Source organism: Natator depressus, chromosome 11, assembly GCF_965152275.1.
Source record: "Natator depressus isolate rNatDep1 chromosome 11, rNatDep2.hap1, whole genome shotgun sequence".
Classification (NCBI taxonomy): Eukaryota; Metazoa; Chordata; order Testudines; family Cheloniidae; genus Natator; species Natator depressus.
In genome coordinates, this window is record NC_134244.1 from 45,531,285 (window position 1) to 45,559,172 (window position 27,888).

General features: G+C 38.3%; 1 protein-coding gene across 3 annotated transcripts in view; it reads right to left on the minus strand.

Annotated features, from left to right (window-relative positions):
* CWC22 (CWC22 spliceosome associated protein) overlaps positions 1-27,888 on the minus strand; it is a 54,162-nt gene that overhangs the window by 22,537 nt on the left and 3,737 nt on the right. Inside the window, exons 1-14 of one of the 3 annotated variants that reach the window (XM_074967700.1) lie at positions 27,048-27,063; positions 26,338-26,454; positions 23,337-23,404; positions 22,330-22,443; positions 21,898-22,149; positions 20,641-20,769; positions 12,992-13,160; positions 12,391-12,444; positions 11,341-11,476; positions 11,032-11,238; positions 10,854-10,916; positions 9,769-9,861; positions 7,541-7,622; positions 5,279-5,339 (exon numbers count right to left, since the gene is read on the minus strand). In XM_074967700.1, the coding sequence (XP_074823801.1) occupies positions 5,279-5,339; positions 7,541-7,622; positions 9,769-9,861; positions 10,854-10,916; positions 11,032-11,238; positions 11,341-11,476; positions 12,391-12,444; positions 12,992-13,160; positions 20,641-20,769; positions 21,898-22,149; positions 22,330-22,443; positions 23,337-23,404; positions 26,338-26,364 (1,455 nt within the window). In that variant the 5' untranslated portion in view covers positions 26,365-26,454; positions 27,048-27,063. Of the gene's footprint in view, positions 1-5,278; positions 5,340-7,540; positions 7,623-9,768; positions 9,862-10,853; positions 10,917-11,031; positions 11,239-11,340; positions 11,477-12,390; positions 12,445-12,991; positions 13,161-20,640; positions 20,770-21,897; positions 22,150-22,329; positions 22,444-23,336; positions 23,405-26,337; positions 26,455-27,047; positions 27,064-27,888 lie in introns of those variants that run through there. The other 2 variants (XM_074967699.1, XM_074967701.1) reach the window with 2 other exon arrangements.

Here is a 27,888-nt window from a genome sequence, read left to right on the forward strand (position 1 = left end):
ATGTTGCTCTTTCTAGTTTAGTACATTTTAATTAATTAAGAGTAATTACAATGGTTTATATTTACCCAATAGCATTCTACAGCTATTTCGCTTCCTTCTCTTCTTTGGTTAGCAGGGATACTACTCAGATCCAAGGCAAGCAAAGATGTGGAGAATAGGTCTTTCAGCAGCATCTGGCTTCTTGGCAAACTCTGCAGGCTCTTGTGCTGGCACAGTTACTGCACTCCCTCTTGGTCTGTCATGTATTTATTCTATTGGTAGGCTTCCTGAACTATTCTGTCCCTCTAAAATGCCATTTTCTCTGTATTAACTTGCTTTTAAATTCCAGAGCAATTAGCTTAGAATTCAACCTGCTTGCTGAACTCCTGAACAACTCAGACCTACCATTATTGAACAGCAATTGACAAAAACTGCATTTTGAATTTATAGTATGTTGTACTGCTACATAATGCAACTGAGAAGAACGTTATTTAGCAGTTCAAAAAAGGATGTTGGCAGAATTATACGATAAACCTATACAATACCTGCCTACATTCTGGCCCCAATCCTGCAACCATCTATTCAGATAAACCCCTTGTTTAGCACCTCTGTGATGTTTCAGTACTATGGAACTCTGAAAACTATTTAGTTTAATTATTTTTTCTGTGAAATAATGTAATTTTCAAGAAAAATATCATGTCAAGTTTATCAAGGGAATGCTATCTACCTCTAGGAAATCCAGAGGATTCAGTGAAAAGGTTCAAAATCTCTCCCTACCATGCATGTAAAGTCCAAATGGCTAAAACATTCACTACGGAGCTCACAAGTGGCCATAGCCAGAACTTAAAAAAAAAAAAAAAAAAAAAAAAGTTACCTGACACCGACTAGCCTGATTTCTCAGCCTACTAGCCTTGGTTCAAAAATCAAACATGCAAATACCACTTGTACCACGAGGCTCCCCGAAAAGGTCACTATTCCAAAGCCATTCCTCCCCATCCCCTACAGTGAAAAGAATAAACAAGCTGTGTACTGTTATATTGTATACCATACTGAACTGTAAAATAAATCAATTCTACCAGTATTAATCTAAATACATTTTTTCTGAGTAGTATTTGACTAGCTATAGAGCTGGTTGATAACCACAAAAAAGCAGTAACTGAATAAGCTATTTAACGGATACCAGTAAAATTGATTGAATAATATATTTGCCAAGTACTATTCAACCAACTCCACTTATTACAGACCTTCTTTCCTTTGATGCCTTAACTCTTTCTATATTATTTCTATTATAGATCATGGCAGATCTTTTTCCAATTTGTCTTCAGTGTGTTTTTTCTTATTTAATCTCTCACCATCTTTCTTTCACTTTCCATGCATTGTGCTCGCCATCTCTCCATGTATTTTGTGTCTCACTTTTGTTCTCTTAAAACCAAACTCGAAGGGTATGTCTACACAGCTACTAGACACCCATGGCTGGCCTACACTAACTGACTCGGGCTCACGGTGCTCAGGATGCAGGCCTGTTTCACTGCTGTGTAGACTTCTGGGCTCAGGCTGGAGCCCAGCCTCTATGACCCTGTGGGGTTGGAGGGTCCCAGAGTCATGGGGTTTTTCTTTGCTGTGTAGATGTGCATTAAAAGAAAGTCAAGTACTATTTAGGGTAATTAATCACTCTCTCTCTTCCCCCACTCATATCTACAGCATTTGGAAATTTTACCAGACATCCCATAGCTAAAAAATTAAACCTACTATCCGCTTAATGAAACAAACAAAACAATCAGGGAGCGATACTGTTCAGGAGCAATATGCAGGGAAACCAAATTCTGTTCCATTCCAGCGGCTGGAAAAGGAGAACATTTGGGATTCCTAACAAAGTGTTGCTCCCTGGGTCTTGCTTGGGAGCTGCAAACCGGAATGTCCGTTAGCCCAGTGTTTCCCAAATGGTGGGTCGTGGGAAGATTCTAGATTGGCCACCACATCCAGGGCCAGATTAACCCATAACGGGTCCTGACGTACCCAAACACACACTTCTCCCAGTCTGGTGCGGAGGGGAGGGTCCGGAGTAAGGGGCCATGAGAGTGAGCCCTGCCCTGCATTCACCCTGCAGCCGCAGCTCCTGTCCTATAGGGCTGGACCTGACTTCCCACTCCGGGGATTGCAACCTGCTGTATGAGGTCACTGCGCCATTCAGGTTTAGCCCAGCCATTCCTACTGGCCAAATATGAGTGGTGCTGCAACCCCATATACCAGGTTGCAGTGCCCAGAGTGGGGAGCCAGGTCCAGCTCCAAAGGATAAGAACCGCTGCTGCAGGTGAGTGCAGGGTGGGCTCACTCTCCAAACCCAATCACCACCCCTCCAGGCTGGGGTTAGGGTTGTGATGCTTGGGCAAAGTGTGTGTGTGTGTGGGGGGGGGTGTATATGATGGGTTATAAAAAAGACAAAATGCATTTGGTGGGTCACCTTAGTAAAACATTTGGGAACCACTGTACTAGCCAGAGCCCAATATGAAAGATGGAGTCCCGTCAAACAACAAGTCTGGCTTCTGGGATGGAGAAGGGGTATTCTCCTTTCGTCTTCCTCCCTACACCTCAGAACTTCCTGGCCACTGTGAGGATATCGGGTTCTCCCTACTTCACCTCTTTCTCATCTTTCTGGATGCTGAAAGGGGAGCATTTGCCACTAATGTATCCTTCTCCCAGCATTCATATTTTGAATCGTCTCCCCAGTAAACAGTCTCCGAGCCTGCTTCTGCTATTACTCAAAGCTTCCCCAAACTTTGGCAGAATGAACCTGACCTGAATCTCTTCAGCTTTACTGTTGCCTGCAGGAGTCTGAAAAACAGCAAAAACTGACAAAATTTGTCAGCTTTTGCTTTGTTTCAGGCTGTGGAAGCTCAGGGCAGGAACGAAGGCACTGACGCTGCCTACTGATTTGGGAATTCAGCACTGTGATGATTTCAACTCATAAGATAACCTTCACATCAATGCAGGCTGGACAGGTGCTTTTTAAAAAGATGAAATCTTGATTCTGCATTTGCTCAGTGAAGTTTTCTACTCACCTGACCATCATACACATATTGCATCTTTGGCAAATTTAGGAGGAGGGTTAGGGAAGTCAGGATGCCCTGATACACAGTGTCCTCAGTGTCCTTCTGTGGAGGAGATGGTATGGGTGCTTTGGATACCCTAACTTAGACACCCCAATACACAAGTGTAATTTAAACAAGCAGCTAGTATGCCTGAACAACATCCTTAGTAGCCAGGCTGCAAGGCCTTATCAGTGTGGTAGGGCTTTTTTGTAAATAGACTCTTATGAGAGGGTGCTGCCAGTGCCTGGACCATTTGCAGGTGGTTGATGGTTGTATGGAGTTGTTTGGTGATGCATTAAAGTTGGAGAAATGGTTGTGAACCTTGGGGCAGTCACCTACTGAGAGTGGTATAACAGCACATACTGTACTGTAAACTGTATTTTCTGGATTTGTTTTTAATAACTAAACGGATTTGCCTGACAACAGGATTTTTTTCTCTTCAGAATTTTCTGGGTATGCCTCTGGAAATCCCTGGAAATCATAATCCTCTATTGCTGAACATCACATTTATTCGCTGCTGAATCATTTCCTACAAAATGACTTTGAGCTTCAGATAGGGAAATACACAGCAGGATCAGATAACCTCTTAGTCTCCTAGTTATCTGCAAATAACCTTAATAAGAAAACACAGTAAATAGCAAAAATAATTTCTAATGATAATATTTATCAAAGTTTTCCCAAAGGGCGTCAACTGTTCCTTTTTGACCAGACAAAAGATATTTATATCATATTGACTTCACCTGCACGAATTGTTGCATTGATAAAAATGAGCTTCATGCATCTCTGGATCATATTTTGTTTTAAATAAAAGAGATTGTTAGTCTTTCATGCATTGAACTTCAAAGTCACAATTCAGATCCCTAAGCTAGAGCTCACTTATCTGTTGATTACTGACAATCTCACCACTGACTAAATACCTGTCTTGGGAATTACGTGGCTATTTAGATCCTGCCCACTGCTTCAGGATCTGATTTAAGTCATAGACAAACAGCAATTTCCTTTTCAGAACACATAGCAGTCAAATGGATTTTAGATGTACTATCTGCAGACAAACAGTTAGACATTCTTCAAGCTTACACCAAAACAGCCATACTTGGAGATGATTACTTAATATAGTACATATTGCTTAAACAAGACTGTGAAAGCAACAAAACCTTTTTTTAAAGCATTCCCATAAAAAAACAGGGTGCAATTCCATCTTTTGAAGCTATCACGTTGAATTTCTAGCTGAACAGATAAAATCAACAGCTATCCAGAAACCTACTAAAAAAATCTTCCTACAGAAACATTTCTCTGGCCTCTAAGTTGTAGCTGTTCTAAAGTAGTAGTTTTGTCATCTGTGGCAAATGACAACATTTCAACAGCTTGCATAACAAACATTTTTATAAATAAAATGACATCACTTTATAGTTAAAAATGTATATTGAAAAGAAGGAATTTCACCCAACTGTCTGAACTGCTAACCAGTGTTCCCTCTAATTTTTTCCATCCATGTGCACCATATCAAAGTAATGTGTGGATGTGTGTCACCAGTAGAAACAAAAAACCTAGATATAATATATATTTTTAAAAAGCTACCATAGAGATAATTACTCCAGCCCGGACAGGTTAGGCATTTTCGAACTCACTACTCAAAAAGAATTAAAGTTAAGCATAAGAGAGAAATAAAAATTATGAAATGCATAGACCAGTCAAAAAACTAAAACACACTTTGAAAGAAGTATCAAGTAACACCACCACCACCACAAGTATGTTTGGAAGGTGAGTGTGACAGAGAGAGACACACGCTGCTCCTTGAAGTAGATTGGTACTCAGCAGTCTGAAGTCCGCTTGTTGAGACACAGCAACAGCTGCCAGCAAGCTCCTTCCATCCTGAACCCTATTGTGTCACGCGCCCCCACCCCATTATGTGGAGATTGGGTACAGGGGCGGGGGACACCCTGACACCAGCATCTCCCCCCCGGCACAGCAAGCGGGAGGCTCTGGGGAACAGCTGGCCAGGGGCTTCAAGGCAGAGGGCAGGAGCAGTGTGGCAGTGAGGGGAGGGACACCCGAAGTACGCAGCACTTGATAGCCGGCTGGGCGGCCACCCAGCCACGCAGCTTAGAGGGAACTTAGCTGCTAACTGCTAAGTGAGAAAGAAAAACAATGTTAATGATCAAATTATACTCCCCCCAAGAAACAGAAAGGGAATCAAAAGCAAGGCTTACAGTTTGACTGTCAGGAAAGTCCATCTTCAACAATTTATGAGCACATTCTTCAAAGTCTAAGCTGCAAAGAAAAAATAAATAGTTTTGTATTCCCATTGAGTACACATTATGTTAAAAACACATACAGAATTATGCTGATACCAATGATGTTAAGCGTACAAACCAAAGTGTTTTAGCATGACAAAAGTATGATGTAATTGAACTTGTTGCTGTTAAAATGCCCTAGCAATGCTAGTTTCGGCTCCTTCCAAACATAAGGGTGGTTGAGGAAATCAGTATTTGAAGTATGGTGACAAATGAAACAATAAGGCGAAAGCTGTCTAAATCAAGACTATGATCTGCATTTTAGAGAAGAATGAATACATTCTCCTTTCACCACACTTTAATTACTCATCAAAAGCATTGTGTTCAACAGCTTTCTTTAAAAGTTCTCAAGCTTAAACTAAAATATTTCCAAACAGCATTCTGCTATTCAACAATTTTATATCTGAAAGTGAATCCAAAGCTAATAAATCTGCAGACAGACTAAAAACAAGGTGACTCTCTTTTATGAGACACTGCTATTACATCATACTAAATGGAAATACACAAAGTCTAGTAACAAAAATACATAAGTTCATTCTGACTCACTCCTGTAAAATACCAAAATGTAACCTCTGTACCCATGCCCATATACTTTTCTGAAGTTGCTATCTTGATCTTTAGTATCTCAGGTTTCAGAGTGGTAGCTGTGTTAGTCTGTATAAGCAAACAGAATGAGGAGTACTTGTGGCACCTTAGAAACTAACAAATTTCTTTGAGCATAAGCTTTCGTGGGCTAAAACCCACTTCATCGGATGCATGCAGTGGAAAATACAGTAGGAAGATATATATAGACACAGAGAACATGAAAAAATGGGTGTTGCCATACACACTATAATGAGAGTGATCAATTAAGGTTAGTTATTATCAGCAGGAGAAAAAAACCTTTTGTAATGATAATCAGGATGGCTCATTTCCAACAGTAGACAAGAAGGTGTGAGTAACAGTGGCGGGTGGGGATAAGCATGGGGAAATAGTTTTACTTTGTGTAATGACCCACCACTCCCAGTCTTTAGTCAAGCCTAATTTAATGGTGTCCAGTTTGCAAATTAATTCCAATTCAGCAGTCTCTCGTTGGGAGTCTGGTTTTGAAGTTTTTTTGTTGTAATATTGCGATTTTTAGGTCTGTAATCGAGTGACCAGGGAGATTGAAGTGCTCTCTGACTGGTTTTTGAATATTATAATTCTTGACCTCTGATTTGTGTCCATTTATTTTTTTACGCAGAGACTGTCTGATTTGGCCAATGTACATGTCAGAGAGGCATTGCTGGCACATGATGGCATATATCACATTGGTAGATGTGTAGGTGAACGATATATGTGATATATGCCATCATGTGTTAGCAATGCCCCTCTGCCATGTACATTGGCCAAACCGGACAGTCTCTACGTAAAAGAATAAATGATATATGTGATATATGCCATCACTTTTGTCAATAAAACTGTGCATCGTAAACAAGGCCTGAGGAGAGTCTGAAGAGAGTTTGGAACAATAGTTCTGAGAGGTATGAACTGCCTCCATTCATCTCCGTAAGCTGCCCAGTAATAAATTACTGTTCACTATTTCATTCCTCATGTAGGAAAGGCGAGAGAGGATCACACATCTATACAATTTACTGTGAGCAATGATTCATTTTGGTACCACAAGAGGCTAGCATTTGGCAGATACTACCAGCTATTTTTAACCCTCATGAAAAAGCCAAGCTCAAGGAGCCTAACAGAGCTCATGGCGTATTCAAGAAACAACGAAAGGGAGCCAAGCAACACACGCTATTATATTTTGCATATTTACACAATTTGCTGTAAGACTGGAGATTCACACGGGTGAAGTTTATTTTGTGGGCAGTCTGGAAAAGTACTGTTTCCCCGTACCCCCAATCTGTCCTGACTATACCAGTGCTCCATAAAACAGAAGCATGATCTAGTGTAACATTTTAAAAGTCTTCACCCAAAAAGGAAGTTTAGAAATGTAATGTATTAAATCGTTTCTAAATTAAGAACTTAAGAATGGCCATTCTGGGTCAGACCAATGGTTCATCTAAAACATCTGTTCAATTTGTTTATAAGACTGTAAGATAATGATAAAGCTATTAACAACCCCATATTCAACAGATTCAGTACAAATGCACTAATTTCTAAAGGACCACACACTTTTTTCAGTATAAATTATATACATTTTACCTTGACTGAATAGCAAGATAAATTGTACGACGAAAGGAGACCAGGTTAATTTCTGTTTGGTCATGGATAGTCACTTTTTGTCCTTGAAGAGAAAAAATTGGATATTTAGAAACTGAAACAGAGACATACATTCTAAGACAGTAGAGATGTATGCATCTTCAGTAAGTCTTCAGTCTATTATGTAATATTGTGTATAAATACATTTAGGAGCATTTAGTAGGTGCTGTAAAGTTTACAAAAAACACTGGTACTTGCATGATGTGAGACTACAACTTTAAAAAAAAAAATCAAATTCACACGTTATTCACAATTTTCAAAGATACATGTATTAAGGTCCTGATTTTGCAAAGGGCAGAACCATATTCCTGTGCAGAATACAGACACCTGTTTATGATCTGGGACTAACTGAGTGAACATTTTCTTTTCATGTGCTGGCTGGCTGATGTTTAGCCATCCAGAACTTGAACAAGGACTACAAAATTAAACCAAAATGTTTAATACAAAACTTAATAAAGGCAATTACTTACACCAGGGATGGGCAAACTTTTTGGCCCAAGGACCACAACTGGGTATGGAAATTGTATGGCAGGCCATGAATGCTTATGAAATTGGGGGTTGGGGAGGCTCCGGCTGGGGATAAGGGGTTCGGAGGGCAGAAGGGGGATCAGGGCTGGGGCAGGGGCATGAGAAGGATACAGGGGGGCAGGCTCCGGGCGGTGCTTAACTCAAGCAACTCCCAGAAACAGTGGCATCCCCCACCTGCCCCACCCCCACCCCCGCAGAGGTGTGGCCAGGCGTCACTGCATGCTGCCCTATCTGCAGGCGCTTCCCCTGCAACTCCCATTGGCTGTGGTTCCCAGCAAATGGGAGTTGCGGAGGCAGTGTGCGGAGCCCCCTGGCTGCCCCCACACATAGGAGCTGGGAGGGGGAACATGCTGCTGCTGTTTCTGGGAGCCGTGTAGAGTGGGGCAAGACCCCGACCCCGCTCCCCGGCTGGAGCAGGGCAAGCCCCAGACCCCACTTTCCAGCAGGAACTTGAGGGCCAGATTAAAAAGCCTGGAGGGCCGGATGTGGCCCCCGGGCCGTAGTTTGCCCACCCCGACTTACACAATTGTGTGTATTTAGATCCAGACTCAGTTCCCATTAACATAAACAGGAACCTTCCATTCACATCAATGGTAGCTGGATCAGGCCCATCGTGGCCCACCAAAGGATATTTGATGTCATGCACTGGAACAGAATTAAAAAGGACTAAAATAGCTAAACAGCTGCTCTGAAGGAAATTAATATCCTATTTCATATGGGAGTTTTCAAATATGCAACAGAAGTGACAACAGGCTTCTGTGAATTACCATCTTTTTCTTCAGCCTGCTATCTAAGTAAATTTGTGGGGTTTTTTTTGTACAATACTGTAACAAGCTGGTGAAGAAATGATTCCCACCGCTCTACAGAGTAGAGCTTTCCTTCTACATTTTGCAGACCTATGAAGTAAACATCTATACTTATTCTCATCCATCATATCTTTCTCAGTAATTACATAAGACGTTCTACAAAATGCACAGACGCCAATACGATTGTTTATTTGGAGCAAATAACTTCTAACAATGGCCTGTACAATAAATCATCCTGTCTTGAAACTCCCTTTTTAAAAAACCATCAGTTGAAAGGTAACTGCAAACTTCAATTTTGAAATTGACCTTAAAACATTCAGACAGAGCACAAATAGCATGTCCTCAACTGTTCTTCAAAATTCCTTCAGAAAAATTACAATTTTTCTACTCCCTGGTTTATATTTACAGGGATCTTTCTGGAGTGCAACTGACACAATCAAACATACAATGCCACAAATTCCTCCCTACTCCCGTTTCTCTTTCTATGGGCCCCTGCCCACTTCCTCCCACTTCTTCAGTTTTAGCTTTGCTGCTGCTATAATTGGTAAACACCCTCTTGCAGAGCCCGTGGGAGGACATGCACCATCAACAAAAATGAAACTTAATATGCACAAAGTGCTGTCAAAGACAAAGTAAACAAATTGAAAAAAGAAAAATAAGCATATTTAATCTTGTAACAGTAAAAACGAATTTTAAATAGAAATGTGATTTTTGTTGACTGCACACTTTAAATCTCAATTGCTTCAGATAGAATGTAACTTGCTATATGCTGAGATTTTCTTTTCTTGATCTACTATAAAAAAGATCAATAGTAAATGTCTATAATCATACTCCTACCTTCTTCATCCTCTTCATCCTCTTCTTCATCCTCTTCACTGCTTCCAGCATCTTGATCTGTTTCTGAGTCACTATCACCTTCATCAAGAATTTCTAGAAGCAAAATTCCAAAGTAAATATTCCTGGGGTGGACTGTTTGCCTAGTGACGCAGAGATGTGGCCCCAAATACCTCGGGGTATGTCTAGTCCTAAGGGAGGGAGAGCCTGACAAAGCTGGAGCATGAAGGCATGCTGCAACCGAGCTTCAACAGAAGGAAAGTCACTCTGACACAAGGCTTAGAAAAATGGGACTCCAGAGGGCCTAGATACCGTAGTGACAGGTATATTAAAATATATGGCAGATAGAGAAATAAAAGGATCCCCCCTCAAAATAGGAATGCCAAACTCAATTCAGGCATACTAGAATGAAAAACTGGTGGAGAGGGAAACTGGTTGGTACTTTTCCAAAAACCTATTTTAAAAATTCCTTTCACTGGTTTGGCATAGGCAAGCAATGGAGGGCTCTGTGTTGAAACTCAACTCTTGGTCAGAGGAAAAATCATTGTGACAAAGGCTCAGGAGGAAAAGCAATGTACTCAGTGCTCTCAGGAGATCCCTGTTCTTGTGGAGAAAAAGCTGCCTTACATTTACTTTATAACCAATATTACTTTTAAAATAATAGATTTCATATTTGAAAGCAGGGTTGTTATTTAGAAACACAGAAGTGTTGCCAAAGAACACACAGTAGAAAAATCTTTATTAAGTGTGTATTAAACTATTACTATACAAATCTTTGGGACACAAATGACAGATTAAGAATTGTGTAACTACAACAAGGATGTAAGTAACTGACAATATTTATGGTCCATTGTAATAAAAAAGGTGGTGTGTGTCTCATTGTGCATATGTGCAGTTTACATCATCATTTAAATAAGAAAAATTCAGCTAAAATTAAAACCAGCTTTTACCTCAACAATAAATATTGTTGGCAATTTTTTTTTCCACTACCCCCTACAAAACACGATCTATAAACTTGCTAGAATGCTATCATATGCTTCATAGTTTTATACTCCACTTGAGTGCTTAAATGAACCTGGTTTACATACCCTTCTTAAGGGTTTTGTACTTCTCTTCATTTTCCATGAAGTCAGGATCCATCTTGAAAACATCTTTAAAATAAAATAAAATCTTATTTAAAAACAACAAAATTATTGCATGTTTCATTTTAATTTGTTTTCATAGAGAATGAAATTGTTTGAAGTTAAATTTTTACTTCTCACTTACTAAGAACATCTTCTGGGTTATAATCATCTTCTAAAGGTAACATATGAGTAAACTGATCCTCTTCTTCTACTAGGTCTAGTCCCTCTGGAATGATTGGGTGATCCTTGAATCCATCCTTACGTACAGCAAACATAACTTCTATCATGTACTGAACGCGCATGTCAATTTTAGATTCGTGAAGAACGTGGCGAAGGCGGTCAAAGATTGCTTTAGATTAAAGAGAAAAACTAATTCTAATTTGAAGTGATCAGATACTAATAAAAAAAGACTACAGATTTAAAGATAATTCTACCAACTAATTATACTCACCATTAATACCTCTAGGAGATACTTCTGTTAATTTGAGTCCACATTCCTTTAGAAATCCAATTGCTACTTCAATACTGTCATCTGTTGGTCTTTCAAGAAGCAACGTGAGCATCTCCAAACATAAAACCTCATGAGCCTTCAGGAAGAAAAACAGAAAAGGGTTTTATAAAAGCAAGAACCTCTGACTTCCAAAATAACAATCCATTTTATTGCACTATTGTTATAAAATACTAGTTGACCAAGAACTATGCTTTTTGTGACTGCTACATCTTGTTTCAGTGTGGGAAGTTATATTGCCACTTCCACATAAACTAAAGTCAGCATTTCAAATAAAGGTTCTGATTCTTATATTTGCACCTTCTTTGTACTGGACATCATTCTACTACTCAAATATGGCTGTCCTCATTCAGTCAAGCAATGCAAGAAAATCTTTGCCATCATGAAGGGAACGGAACACATTTTGAAGGAACACTAACATCAAATATCATTTAGAGAAATAAAGTTTGGCACCTTCCTTTCATGCTCCTCTCCTTTACATTTACTGCTAAAGCTTATTTAGAAGGGAGAAAAGCAAACAACTGCTGGAAACCAATTTGTTTTTAGGTGCAGTGAAAGAGGTTGATATTGATCTATAAAGCCCTACATTGTTTAGGTTTCAGAGTAACAGCCGTGTTAGTCTCTAAGATGCCACAAGTACTCCTTTTCTTTTTACATTGTTTAGGTGCTGACTATTTTAGGCAATGATCCTGCAACTGTCTTTGCATGAACAGATTCTTCTGCCTGTATAGAAGCTCCACTGCAGGCACTGGGGCTCTTTGTGGGCACCAGGATCTGCTCACGTAGTCTTAAGTGCAGAGCTAGGGCCTACGAGATCCCTGCTCTCCCTAAGCAAATATTATTATTTGTTTGTGGTCTTATTTCTTTAAAAAAGGAACTGCTTCTTTATCAAAAAGTAATAAATTAAGCATCTTACTGTTCAAAGATTGCTATAAGTGTAACCTGTAGTACGACCATAACGTGTGAAACCATATCAAATACAAAATAACGTACCACATTCTGATTGATTAGATGTGCAACGAACTTTGAAGCTGTCAGACAAAGTTGCTGAAAAATGAATAAAGAACAGTTAAATATATGTCAATTTCTTCACATATTGAAAGAGCTCTCAACTTAAAAACAGATCGCACAAACTGTGTATTTATGTAAATCACAATTTAAAATTAACCGGGAAGTCCTATGGCTTGTGCGATACAGGAGGTCAGACTAGATGATCACAATTCTCCCTTCTAGCCTTGCAGCCAATGAATCTATTAAAGCACTGCTGCAGGATACCGAAGCATTTCTTTTAAGATTATTAAAAGGATTGTACCCTTTAGAATAAAAGCCATTGTTGTTGCATTAACTGAAGTTAAAAAGAGTTTCAATCTTCAAGCTGCAGGGCATAAGATGTGGTCAGTTTAATAAAAAGACCACCATGATATACTACCACTACTTCTAGAATTAATATAGTGCATTTTGCCAGGTTCTGGGTAGTCACACACATTCCTTTGAAACATACATTATTGATCACTCGGTAATAGGATAACACACTAGTGGGATCACTGGTTACAGTGTGGCACTGTAAGTTCTTACATAAGCTTTTCTTACATACCTTATCATTTCTGCGATATCCTTTGCGAAAATTTAGAATTAGCCTCTTGAGAATCAGTTCTCCAATATTTGGAAACTTTGAATTGATAATTGCTACAACTGCTGCATAAACGTGTGTAAAGATTGGAGAGGCACTTTGTGCTTGCAAAATTGATCTAGACAGCAATCCCCTGTAAGTAAGAGTACACACACACACACACAAGTATAAGTGCCAATCATGAAAATATGAAATGATGTCATTCACTATCTACATTGTAACAGAAGCATATTCTGTGTTCCAGATAGTTAAAAGGTAGTTCCAAACAGTGGTTATTTTCATACTAAAACCTCGGATTATGTTTGGAGTACCAATTCTAAATCATATTAATGTTAACAACAGAATTACAATTTACTTAAATAAGATTTTTAAATCAGCGATTAATTGTATGATCTGAGAACTAGAATAGGTTTGTCTTTGAAAAAAATTAATCTTTCTAGATCTCTCTTTCTGAATCTCTAGCTGCCTCTTAACTTAGCCCTAAGTTACAAAAGCCATTCACTTGCAGGGAGGCCACTTTAAAAAGGGACAAGTGTAAATAAACAAAACACAATGGTTACTGTATACTGAGACCTCGCAATTGAAGATTAAACCTAGTTAAATTTCCTAGCCATTATTTCAATGCTATTTCTACTATCTACTACAAAACTAACTTTTTACTAAAGATAAAAAAGGAATGATTTACACTTCCAATTGGTCATTTTTTAAAACAAAAAAACAAAAAGAGAAAATGAAGATTAAAGGTGAAATCCTTTCAGAAACCCCTCTTGATGACATTCTGGGGAAAAAAGCTATTTCAAGAAGAAAAAAACCTCTCCTTTTAATTTTTCAACTTAATTTACAAAAAGTAAAATCAGAGGCAAGAAACTCACTTTAACCTTTTTATTAAAAAGTGAAAGATTAAAGACCGTTTGGGAAAACGTGTGTGTGTGTGTGTGTGTGTGTGTGTGTGTGTGTGTGTGTGTGTGTGTGTGTGTGTGTGTGTGTGTGTGTGTGTGTGTGTGTAATCTAAAGTACAAAAAAAAAATTACCCCAAACAAATACAAACTCTAGCTAACAATATGATCTGAAAGCGTGTGGTAGGTATATAATGTAATTGAAAAAATATGAGAGCAGAAAATGTCACTAAGATTATATGAGAATTATTTAATTATTACTTTTTATCTTACCATAAATTGTTTTTTTTCATAACTACATTTTGTAATGGTTGTTATTCAAAAGGCCACTAACACCTTATAAAAGTAATTCTGCTGCTACCTTTTTTTAATTACAGTAAATAAGTGTGTGTGAAAACAGCTTCTTTGTGGCTTAAGAGTTCATCTGACCTTGTTCCTTACTTCTCAACTGAATTAATAATATTTATTTGTGACAGAATAGCCATCTCCACTGCAGTTAATTATGAAAACACAGAATTATGACTTTTTTAATAATGAGTATACTCAAAAGCAAATGAACGTCTCAGGAATAGAAATCTTGTTTCTATGCAATGTCACCAACCCCCAAAAAACAAAACCAAACCCCAAATCCAGTGTAAGACTAATAAAGAAAATCGGATGTTCAGCAAGACCAGAACAGTCTTCAAATGGTAATGCTATGAATTTTCCCCACATGCACCAGCAAACTTTTAAACACCGTAATTATGCTTTGAACTGACAGCTGGGGACAGAAACATTGTTTCTGAAAATGTAAACAGTGAGACAGGGAGGAGATGATCAAGTGGTTATTTTAACTACTTTCCCACTCACTAAAGACTGCTACTGTTAACTTGGCCTAGTTCAGCATAATTGGCAGACTCAGATCAAAAGAAACCCAACACGTTAATTGGGGTACTGTTGCATGTCAGGATTTAAGTGCACTGGCAAAGCTATGAGGAAGCTAGCAAAATACCTACCACTACCTAATTCTATTAGTTCCTCATTTTCAGGGACTCCAACTTCACCCAAATCATTAAATGGCTACGTTAAGGTTTTGACACGAATCTAAAAGATTAAGGCACCATCCCTTGCCACTTCACTAAATTATGGTATCACTATGATATCACAAGCACATCAAACGCATTTACCAAATGCAGCATAATATTATTAGTACATGCTACTCATCTGAACACATTACATAAAAACTATCACGATTCAGATATGCTGGACTGTAATAAAAGAGTTAACTTGTCTCACAGGACATATGGTGAGTACAATAGAATCTGTGTGTCCAAAGACGGCAATATCAGACCGTAAACATTTATTTTCAGGCTAGAATTCTGCATGTCAACTTTTATCCTAAATTTGCAGTTTTGTTGGAGCCATGCTGGTCTCAGGATATTAGAGAGAGACTTTTATCCTGTGAATTGGTCTAATCATAAACCCCCAAAGATCAGGAGTAGATGATTCAACCTAAATTGAAGTATACACTCAAATTGTAATCTGCCAGCTAGTGGACATATTACCAAATTTAAATAATTATATAAAACTGGGCTCAATGCACCACATTTTCATTTTAGCTTAGAATCATAGAATATCAGGGTTGGAAGGGACCTCAGGCGGTCATCTAGTCCAACCCCCAACATCTCCTTCCAGGTAGAGCTGTCTGAAAATTATCCGATTTTTTCTGCTGGAAAATGTCAATTCACCAAAATTAAAATGTTACGGGGGAGGGAATATGCTGATTTTAACAATATTGTCTCCAAAAAAATCTGAAATGATCCTATTGGAATGGAACATGTACATGTTTAGTTTTAAAATGACTGTTTAGAAATTTATTTTATAATATAAAATTTAAAATTGAAATAGAAAAAAACATGTTGGCAGAGCCCAAACAAAATTTTTTTCACAAATTTCATTCTGCAGGAAATTTCAGAAATTATGTTTTTGTTCCAGTTCAGAATGAAAAATTTCAGAACTGAAGATTTTTTGCATGAAACTGAAATTCTGGTTCCCACACAGTTCTAGTTCCAGAAAATTAATGGAGTAGCAGAACACTGTGCATTCTATTCTCCTGGCTAGCCTAAGTAACACAGAAACAAAAGAATTATTAATATTTACTCATTCTCTGTAGTGTGGGGGACATAGAACCTAAAAATAATGTAAAAAATGCCTTTACCTATATTATCACAAACGTAACACAGAAAACTGATTTGCCCTCCAAGACCTGGATCTTGAAATCTGATCTATGTACCCACATGGAGCTCTCCACTCAACTGAGCTCTGACTGCTTGCCTTTCAACAGAACTCTCCATGAGTGCAAGAGTTCACTTGGCATAAAGATTAGTCTTATGCTTCTTCTGGGACCATCTTAAACAGATATAAAGATAACTATCAAGACTCTATTTTAACAGCTGAATAAAAAAAAATTGTCTTTCCAATTTTGCATTTACCTTTAAAAACTTGTGGGGGGTGTTTTTTGGCCAATTACAATTTAATTATGAGATAAAGCCAAATGGTGCCGTTTTTATATCTAAAATTTGTGCCTGCAACTTAATAAAACTAGATAAAAAAGCTTTATCAGAAGCTACAAAGAACTCCCAGAGACTAGACAACTATTCTAGTAACAGTTATGTAACCCATATTTTAAAAATAATCACTGCCTGTAAGAAAAAAATACAGTTTTTCAGATATAAAATTCATAAAGAGGAAAGTGCTACAATAAAAACTGTTCTACAATAGGCTGTCAAAGACTTTACTGTCACCTCCTGCTAGAAATGATGCCTGGGAGCTAGATAGTTATTTCTTGTTTTTAGATTCTCTGCAACAGTTGGCTCCCCGCTCTCCTCTTCAGATTAAAAAAAAAATTAGCATACCTAATACATCCCAGTCCTCTAATGGTACATCTACACGGGGATAAAAGCCCCACAGCATGGCATGGCTGGCTCAGGTCAGCTGATTTGGGCTTTAGGACTAAAAAACCACTTTGCAGACATTCGGACTCAGGTTGGAGCCTGAGCTCTGGGACCATCCAACCTCGCAGGGTCCCAGAGCCCAAACATCTATACAGCAAATTTTCAGCCCCGTGAACCCAGGTTAGCTGACCCAGCCCAGCTGCGGGTATTTTATCCCTGCATAGACATACCCTAACACAGGGGTGGGGAACCTTTTTTCTATAGGGGCCACTGACCCACAGAAAAAATCAGTCACGGGCTGCACACAGCTCAGTGGGGTGTGGCGCGGAGGCTCGGAGCTTCCCCCTGCAGCGGGGTGAGCCGGCGCTCGTGGCTCCAGCCCCATGGGGGTGTGTGTGTGTGTAGCCTGAGGGCTTCCCCTAGGCTCCAGGGTGGGCCAGAAATGAGAGTTCAGGGTGTGGGAGGGGGCTCTGGGCTGGGACAGGGGTTTGGGGTGCAGGAAGTGGTGAGGACCCTGGCTGAGGGTGTGGGCTCTGGGGTGAGGTTGGGGATGAGTGGTTTACGGAGCAGGAGGGGGCTCTGGGCTGGGGCCAAGGGGTTTGGAGTGCAGGAGTAGGCTCAGGGCTAGGACAGGGGGTTAGGGTGTGGGAAGCAGTGCAGGGTCTTGGAGGGGGTTCCGACCTGGGGGGGCAAGTGGTTCAGGCTGTGGGCTCTGGCCAGGCAGCACTTACCTCAAGTGACTCCCGGTTGGCAGCACAATGGGACTAAGGCAGGCTCCCAGCCTGCCCTGACGTCACGCTACTTCTGGAAGCGGCTGGATCTGGGCCCTAGGTGGAGGCGTGGCCAGGCGGCACTGCATAGTGCGCACTGCCTGCGCCCGCAGGCACTGCACTTAGCTTCCCTGATTGCACCTGCACGTACGGGCAGCAGGGACATGCCAGAGGCTTCCAGAAGCTGTCCGGAGCCGACCGGACTTTTAATGGCCTAGCAACTAGCTTCCCCCCACAACGGGGCGAGCTATGGCTCGTGGCTCTAGCCCCATGCAGGGAGGAAAAAACGGCGCTCAGGGCTTCCGGCCTGCGGCACCGAGACTTGCTGCGGGCTGGATGAAATTAGGCAGCAGGCCAAATCCTGCCCGTGGGCCGTAGGTTCCCCACCCCTGCCCTAACAGTACCATAATTGTAACATTTACATTATAGCAGGTGTTATAGTCTGCCTAGAGCAACAACAAAAATATGTATTTCCAGGTATTTTTAACATTATTCGTTCTAGACATAATTGCCTTTGTTCAAGGCAGAATGTGTTGCTCTTGGTTTTTCTGCTTCTCTTTCTTGCCAACCTTAGTAGAAGACCAAAAGGCTTTTTTACTTCTCACATTAAAAACAAAGAGGGCATCTCTATTTTTCTGGATTAGCTGTTCTGATATCAATATATCTTTATTAATTTTAAGACTGCTGACTGTAGTTTAATATCTATTGTTTATACCAATCTGCAATAACTACTGCATCAGATTAATACTATAAAACTGAGATTAACATAATCTTTCTCCTTTCTCAAAATGTTTTTGAGGATTTATCTTGCTAGACAAAACACAGAGGTATAAACTGAGGGAGCTGAAGGGGAGGGGGAAAAACAAAAAAGGACACGAGCCATCTAACACCAGCTGTTAGGTCAGAGATATTCTGCACTGTCTATATATCTGAGAGAAATGGACATTTAGAACAGAGAGGAAAGATGGTTCAGCACTACTCTAGGATTTGGAAGACTTGAGTTCAAATCCCTGCTCTGCCACAGACTTCTTATTTGGCCTTGCCCAAGTCACTTAGCCTTTCTGTGCCCATGGGAATAACAGTACTTCCCTACCTCACAGGGGTATTGTAAAGATAAATGCATTAAAGATTATGAGACACTCAGATGATTGGGGCCACAGAAGTACTATTGATAGACAGGATGTGATTTTTGCTTCCTGCACTGTAACCAACCCAAAATCAGCACCTTATCTAAATTAACTTTTGCAAAGTGCAGATGTCATACATGCTAGATCTTTTGTTTTCATATAACACTCTACTTTTACTCAATCCTGTTTTACTGGGAAGGTCATGCCTGCTGTCCTGATGATATGAAACAACCTTCAACTTCTAAGCGGAAGCAGTGAAGACACAGCATGTGGAGCCTATGCTGCTTGGGAATCTCAGTCAAGCAGCCGTAGACTAAGGCATTTTTTCCCCATTAGGTCTGCTACTTTTAGGCTGTGGTCTTCCAGATGCATGGGAAATGCCTCGTGATCAGGGACGAGAAATGAATTTGAAGATCTATTCTAATGCTTGACATGAAATCATTCCTACTCAATAGGTTCTCCCATCCTATTCCCTAAAATTCTCTAACAACACTACGCCACTATTATTTAACAGTATAAAACTCAGATCCCCAGAAGTCTGCCCTTCTGGCCTCAGATGATGTTACTGCTACAGTGTGTGTAATCAGAAGTATCATAATAATAATTTAGATTTCCTTGTTCTGCTTGGAAGAATTAATCGAAGTTGGGAAAGTAACAATGCTGAATATTTCTTCTCAACTGTACTACCGCCACGTTTTGTGTCTGCAGCAACATTTTTAGTCTTGGACTAAATCCCCTTTTAATCCTCACCAATTTTTATTAGACTCCTCTGAAAACTCACTGAGCAAGAATTCCATCATCCTTCCAAACTATCCTCCTACAATATATGTACTTGCTTCTTTTGATTCTGTAACTATACCTGCTCCCAACTATTCAGTGTGGTTTTCCCTTTTTTATATTATGTCCAACTATTTAAACCAAGAAAAGCAGATACTATATTATGTGAGGTATAAAGGGTCAGCTTAGATATTACCTACAAACTGACCTTTCAGAATTGCTTTCAAGATTTTAACTCAGTTTTTCAGTTTTTAAAACCATTTAACCATGAAAGACTTTTGATGCTATACAAAATACCAATAACCTGTTCAATAAAATAAAAGTGTTAAAAGTTATTTAAAACCTCTGTACAAATATAAATATTTGACCATTAGCAGGCAAAAGACAGAAGAGATGGCTGTTGCAAGGTCCCTGGAAAGTCAGCAGAATTTGATATTGGGAGATCAAGGGCCCTCCTTTATTTAAATTTGGAGAGGGTTAGCAAAAACACTCCAGATGACCTCAGAGGTAGGAATATTCTCATAACTAAAATCCAAACTATAAATAGCTTCATAGATCAACCTATTGAACAATACCTGAAAACTAGGAACAAATCTGGTCTTTGAAAAACTGGTATAATATGCTACCAACCACACCACAAGCAACACATTACATATCAGCTATAGTTTCCATACGGCTTGGGAACACACTGCAGTAGTCCATTCCACAGGTTACAAAGGCAAGGATAATTATGGCACAGCACATACACATCAGACAGCAGTGATCACAAGCACACTACTAGATGCGGATTTTTTTTTAAACGTGATTTTCTCCACTGATACACCTGTAATTAGGGATAAAAAAAAGTATTCCTAAAATGAAAACCACTTAGGCACAGAGTGGGTAACCCCTTACTCTGTTTTTTCCAACCTACCAGCAGCAAATGTGTTTTCTCTGCAAACAAACCACTCTTATTTTCCATGCAGGTTCTTCTTTTTATAGCATAGAAGAGTTTCAGAGCTATTTAAAAACCTGACTATTATTAGTTTGTCTTAGCGTTACTATTCTTTACATATTATAAATAGAAAAACTAAAGAATTATTTATTATGAAACAATCATTTGACACTTACCTTCCTCTGACAATATTTTCTTGAAGAAGTTCATGGATGATATTTTCTATATTAGAAACGTTCACCTTATTGACAAGACCGTTGATTGACTTCTTCAGGGCTTCCCAACTCATCCTTTGATATGCTAAGCTATTATGAAAATATTACATTAATACAGGTATATCTAGGTACACTATAAATACACTTTAATATAAAAATGTGAAATTAATTTGTAGTCAATAGGAGTCCCAAGGTGCAATGCTCACAATATATTTTGCTGCCTTTTTCAATTTTGGTTTTATGATTATACTGACAGTAACTCATTACTACTAAACCAATCTGATTTACAAAAACCTCTCTCTCTCTCTCCCCTCAAACCCAATAAAAACTGTAAAGCTAATGCTGAAGTATGGTTTTCTACGGAGAAGACAAACAAGAGAAAACTTTATCCCACAAATCTCTCTGCTAATAGCAAGTATAGGAAATGAACTAGAACAAAAGAACATACAGGAATGTTAAAAAGTATTATACTAAAATATTATACTTCAAAAAAACCCACCACAATATAATTAAGACTTATCTGAAATATTCAATAATAGATTTTTGAAAGACTTCCTAAGGAACTGTGAAAAACATTAATTTTGTTTGCAAAGAAGACATTTGATTTTGGCATATTTACAGTTCCTGCCAAAATTACTTTGTAATACAGAAAAATGTCACAAATTATACAGACTCATACCCCTTTCCATGTAATCATGTTTCTTATTTATGAATCCGTATGATTAACATTTAGTGAGTGTAGATATGAATTCACTCCTCATTCTTAGTGACTAAAGAAAGAAATTCCAGTAGTAGTGTAAGTACTTATAAATGAAAGGAAACCCCCCCACTTTTTTTTTTTTAAACAAAATTGGAAAATATATGTATTCCAACCCCTTTTTGCTGTGTATGTCCACTGTATTCATAACTATCAACTTTCTCAAAATATTTTGATATATTTTAATTAAAGAAGATATTCCGAAGCTATTTTACAGGATAAAATATCAACATACACATTTATGATGCATATTTATATACTACTTTTTACTATTTACATTTCAAAGGTAGATCACAACCCCAAAAATTACAGCACATGGCATCGCTGTTTCTGCATTTCACAGGTTTTGAACAACTTTCATGTCTGATCAGCCAATCAAAAATATTTTACACTTCTGTTTTACAGTGCTCTACTATGCCAGTAAATCCTGTTAACTGTGATATTTGTTAACTTTGACTTACCTATTTTTATCGGTAATTTGTTCCTGCATCATCCTGAGCTTTGCTGGAGGAATGTATGCACCACCTGTACGGGTGAGAATTGGATCCAGCTCTTCTTTTCTCTTCTTTGAAGGGGGTTCATCGTGACCAAGTGAGCTCTGGGGTACTGATCTTTCTGGACTTTTTCTATCAGGTGAAGGGAATTTTTTCTGTTTCCTTCGATCAGATTCCCTCTCTCTCCCCTTCTCTGGGGGAGTCTCTCTCCTCCACCCCCTATCAGACAAAAGTTGGAAAGTAAACGTTAAAGAATTCCCATCTTATGGAGATGAAGGCTGAACATATTGTTAAGAATTCAGACCAAGGCAAGTGTAATAGTTTTACTTTTAAACAAAATACTAATTGTTGAAAATTATATTAAGCAGAATGAACACCTTTTCATTTTCAAATACTCACCTGGCTTCCACAGTTTTGTCATCATGCCCCTTTCCTGAATATTCTTGATCATACTTGCTGTGATCAGAGTAACCTCTGTCTCTAGGGGACCAAGACCTCTCACGCTCTGCATACCTACTCCCATCCCCAAACAAAAACCTTTTTAGTAAAGCTTTATTAAACTTCTAGTTTACAGGAATTGTACTCTCTGGGGTTTCTTTTTCAGTCATGATTGATTGTAGACATACCAATGTTTTAAAAACCTGTAGGCCTCAATTTTGTACCAATGAACTGAGCCTCATTATTAATATATAATTCAAGACAGAAAGATGCACACTTTAATAAACCATATAGTCCTAGTGATAAACAAAAATTAATCTGATAGGGGTGTGACCTTTAAAAGAAACATTATAAAAGAAAACTCAGGGCTCAGAGTTAAATGATAAATAGTAATGAAGTTAAATATTAAGACAGCTCACTGAATGTATCCATTCACTATATTTGTCACCTTTGTTTACTTGTGCAGAGTTAAGTATACCATATGTACGGGGATAAAAGAAAACATACTTTATGTTTTAGTATCACAGAATGTTCACTGTAAGTGAAATGGAAGTTACCCTGAAAGAATTTAGTTCATGCCTTATGTATGGTAGACAGCACAAGAAATGGCATTTTTGAGGCTCCAGCTGACATCCATAACCTTGCTATAAAGTGACAACTGTGGTTAACAGCACTGGAGCCATGCAAGAGACTGGAATCCAATTTCCATTTTAAAGCTGTTCAGTATTCAAACTGAACATTGAAGAGTTTTAAAATCTTTCATATTCAATTACTGCTCTCCCATTTTCATCCACAATTAGTGACATTGTATTAAGTCTATAACTATATTTTTCATGTTCACTTATCAGCATAAGTGAAAAATATGGAACAAAAATGTGTTTTGTTGTACTTATCTGATTCACTCTGGATGAAGATAACACACAATTTTAACTACTATTAAATGAAATTACAAAAAAATACTTGTTTACCTGTCTTCTGGAGAGGAACTCCTCCGGCAAGAGCTGTGGCTCTCTTTTCTTTCATAACTGGAGCCATGCTTTAAAACAAAGTATTAAATTATTTTAGACCACAGTACATTTTATATAATAGTATATTTACTAAGCATATCTATCTTCTTATATGAAGGATTATTTTATGTCCTTCTCCCACTCTGAAATTTTACACCTGCTGTCATGCCACCCACTATACTTTGAACAATCTCCTACTCCACCCATTGTTTAACAAAGATCTCCCTTTTTTCTCCTCCAAATTCCTCTTTATAATCCACTTTTTCCATAATGTCCTCCTCTCCCTCCTAAATTTCTATGCAGTTGCCTCATTTATCTTATCTGTCCAAGTTACATTGTACCCTTTGTTTTACATTTTCTAAATTATACATTTATCATTTAAACAATTCTATAAATGTACTTTTCAAAGGTTAAAATTGCAATCACTTTACAAATCTGTCAAGTAAAAAAAATTTCACTGTAAAGTTAATACGTCTGTTCACAAAATGAACCAGAGCCGCGCACAGTGATTCAGAATGATCAGTACACTTACAATAGATCTACAAAAGAAGTTACAAATAGGTTCCTACAGCTTACCACGCTCTTTCACAATTAATTTGGCTTTGCTTAGCAACCATCTCTGTTGAGTTCTACCCTTTCATTGTAACATTTAACTCCTCCCTCTGAAAATTATTATTCCCATTCACCAGAACCACAAACTGATACCATCTGGCAAAAAAAAAACCAAAACCCTATGAAGTAGAGTAACCCCTCACCTTGATGCAGATACACCATACCAAGAGCTGTTTACAACATTCCTGGACTGGAATTCTGTCACCAATACTCATACAGTATATATATTGACCCTCACTCCATCTATAAGGATGGCAGTGTGCCCACTAACAAGCTGACATACTAGTTTCTATATCACCTTGGAGCCAGTCAAATAGAAGTTTAGAAAGCTAGCCAGTTGAGTACAAGTGACATCTGCTTAATAACAGGTCCTCCTGATAGACAGCAATACCAAATGATGTTTGAATATTTAACAAAGGAAATTATATTTTTTATTACTTGGAGCAGGGTCTATTTGTGCTATATGCTGTACAGAGAACAACTGGATCGCGACTGAAGCCTCTAGGAGAAATAGTAATACCTGCAAAAATGAAGACTGAAATATCCTCCCATCCAGGGTCCAACTGGGCTGACTCATGCTGGCTCAGTCAGCCAATACTTTGTTTTTTTAAGCTGCTATCATGTGTTCCAGAATCTCAACTTATTTTAAAAAGGCACATTTCTAGCCCTTAGGGTTGAAAGATGCCCCCCACCTCATTCTACAGAAAAATCTGCAATGGTGCAAAGTGGGCCAGTTGCATCTGTACAGCACATCTAAAATGGGGTTTGCACTGAAAAAAATCCCAGCATAGGCAAGTCCTTAATACGATCAATGCAATGTCTGCATGAGTTTGCGGGGAATCTGAAACAACAGCTCTGGGATACATGAACTGCCACAAGCATCTCTATAGGTGTTAACTCCAAAAATGTTTAAACATTAAAAATGTTAACTATTTTACTGCTGACCAAATCAGGTAAGAAAGCAGAGGGAGGATCATACCACGAACATCTATAGTTTACTGTGAGTACTTTTTCCCTTTCTAATCTAATTTATGGAGCTGAGCCCTTTGGGGAGCCAAGCTCAGCAGAATATCCATGATCATATTTTGAACAGCTGCACGATCTACTGTGAGTGGTGTCTGACTTTTGCATCTCAAGCGGAAAGAGCGTGGAAGAGACTATTCAGCTTTCCCCAACGCCCCATATATAATACCTGCTCCCAGCCCAAACACACTGTCCTTCCAGACCAGGGTTCAAACACATTAACAGAGCTGCATAAAGACATTTGCATTATTGATGCTTGTGCCATGCTTGTTCTGAAGATAAACGCAGGATTTTAGTCTCCTGCAGACTTCAGGCTAATGATCAAGCATCCTTCATTAATAAACGAGAAAAAATACTTCTTGATATAATCTCTAAGCATAACATGCATTTCATGACTATGTGATGACCAGAAGACAAAACTCTGAAGAGAGCAATTCTACACTATAAATTAATTTCTAAAAATTCCATCCACTAATTACTTAATTATTATAATCTCATGCAAGAAACACTCCAAGAGCTGGAAAGTAATGAAAAAATTCCATTATTTCTGCAAATATTTAGCTTTCAAAGTAAATTAGCTGGATCTCAACTGTATTGGTAACATTTCTCTATTTTGTTATCTGAAGGGAAGTTTTTATATACATTGTGTGTGAATGAAATTACATGAAAAATATTTAACTTCATAGAGATAGCATCATGAAGCCAATACTCTAGAAGAAAGTCTATATTTGCGAACAGAAGTTTTGCTTGCTGCTATATTCCTAACAGTACTGCACCTCTCCCTTCTGAAACATACAACATTCAGATTCTGAAAGAGCAGGACCCTTCACTGTCAGAAATAAGTTTCTCAGAATTGTAGGAATCCAAATACCATACTTACAATCTTGATTGCATGATAGTAAGATGAATAACTAATATCATAATCCAGAGAAAGATGCAATTAATTTCCCCTCCCCACCATTCTCATTCTCATAACCCGTCATTATGCCTCAACTCACTCATGCTTTCTACTGAACCGTTTCCATCTTTTACCCACTTCTCTTCACACTTCATTCCCTTTTCACATTGCTGCCAGATGCACTTGGGACATCTCTTGCTAAGAATATCTGTACATCAACCAGCTGCAGTTTGCTGGTTTAAGTAATAATACTTCTTGTTCTTAATTATGATACAGCATATATTGGGGAGAGAATACATGTAACTCCTATTGAAGTTAAGGGAATTTGTGTTCATATATGAAGTGGAAATAGGCCCCTATATACTAAACTCACACAAAAATCCCCAAACAATATTGTACTTCTGAAAAATTAAACTTCACAATACTTACATTTATGTGTGCCACTCTACTCTTCATTTTTTCCTGTAGCTCACTTAAAGTTCTGAACTTGTAGAAATAATAACGTACTCAACTCAAATGTGGGGTCTCTTATGAAAAATGTTTCACCTACAAAAGATAAACAACACATTCCATAATTGATTAAACAATATTTAGATTTATTTTTAAAGGTAAAACAATCACTGGAGAAATGAGTTGTGATCTTTACAAAACTTTAAAAGAATCAAGTCTAGGAATCATCTCACCAAAACATTAACTTGAATATTTCTTATTGCTTCACATAACTAAAGTTACATTATATTATTTATATGTTTTAATCTGCTAAAAATAGAAAAACACGGATAACACCTACCAAAATTCTCTTAAATAAAACAGAAATATTATTCTATCAGAACAAGTCTGTCTGAATTCAGTATTTTCTGATGGTCTGAGACTGAAATCAGGTGTACCTGTGTAAAACAAGATTCTAATTAAAATTTAAAATTAAATTTTAGAATAATCAAGTAATCAATAATCAGTAAGACACTGCCTCAAACTCTCATCAGGGGAAGGAAGATTTAACCTCTTAACATAAAATCCACATTGGCAACGCTGAAAAGCAGCAGAAAGCTGAAGACTGTTCCAGTTGCTTTTCATCTCAGTATTTTAACAGCATTTCAATTGCAAGATAACATTTGGCAGGCCAGAAAGAAAATACTCACAGCAGCAGCACTTTTTTATAAATCTGGGGTGAAAACTGGATGTTAGAGCCAGAAGAAAATCACTCTCTCTTATTGCCTTTTGTCTTTTCTAATTTCCTGATTTAAAGATCTTTCCATTCTATATAAAGTTTATAGGACTAGTAACTAGAAAAAAAATCAGTGAACAAACAAACAAAGAGACAAAGGAAAGGCAGTACATCCATAACTCACCAAACACAGAATATACTGAATTCAGTCAGGTTAAGTATATTTTTATCTTCTGAGTGATATTTTTATCTTACTTAAGAGAATTTTGTCAGACATTATTCTAGCTTCCCTGATTTTAGAAATGCAAGCACAAACAGTTGTATTGCAAATGCAGATAGCCAAGTTTCAGAACTTGACTATTATGGGAGAGAGCAAGGATTGTGGGAAAAAAAGGAGTTTACTAAATACACTTGTCTTTGAAATTAGGTGGGTTTTTTTTTTTTTTCTTTTGAGTACTCTGGAAAAGGAAGTGCATCCTAAACAAAAGAGAGGACTCTTGCTGGTGGCCACTCTCACACTTTTTCCTAAAATACTTAAATTAGCTTTAGGAAAAACAAAGAAATATGCATATATATACACATCCAAAAATTGAAATTTATTTACTGATAGCTAGTAAGTCCATTGTGAACAGTGATATTAACAAACATACAAGTATCACTTTTCACAGCAGACTTACTCAACCTTGGCAAGCCTGGGGACAAATTAAGCCCTCGATATGGGGGGTGGGGGCAGCGGGGGGCTAGAGCCTGAAGCCCCACTGCCGGAGCCTGCTGTCATGCAGTTGGAGCCTGAAGCCCCGTGGCCAGAGCCTGCC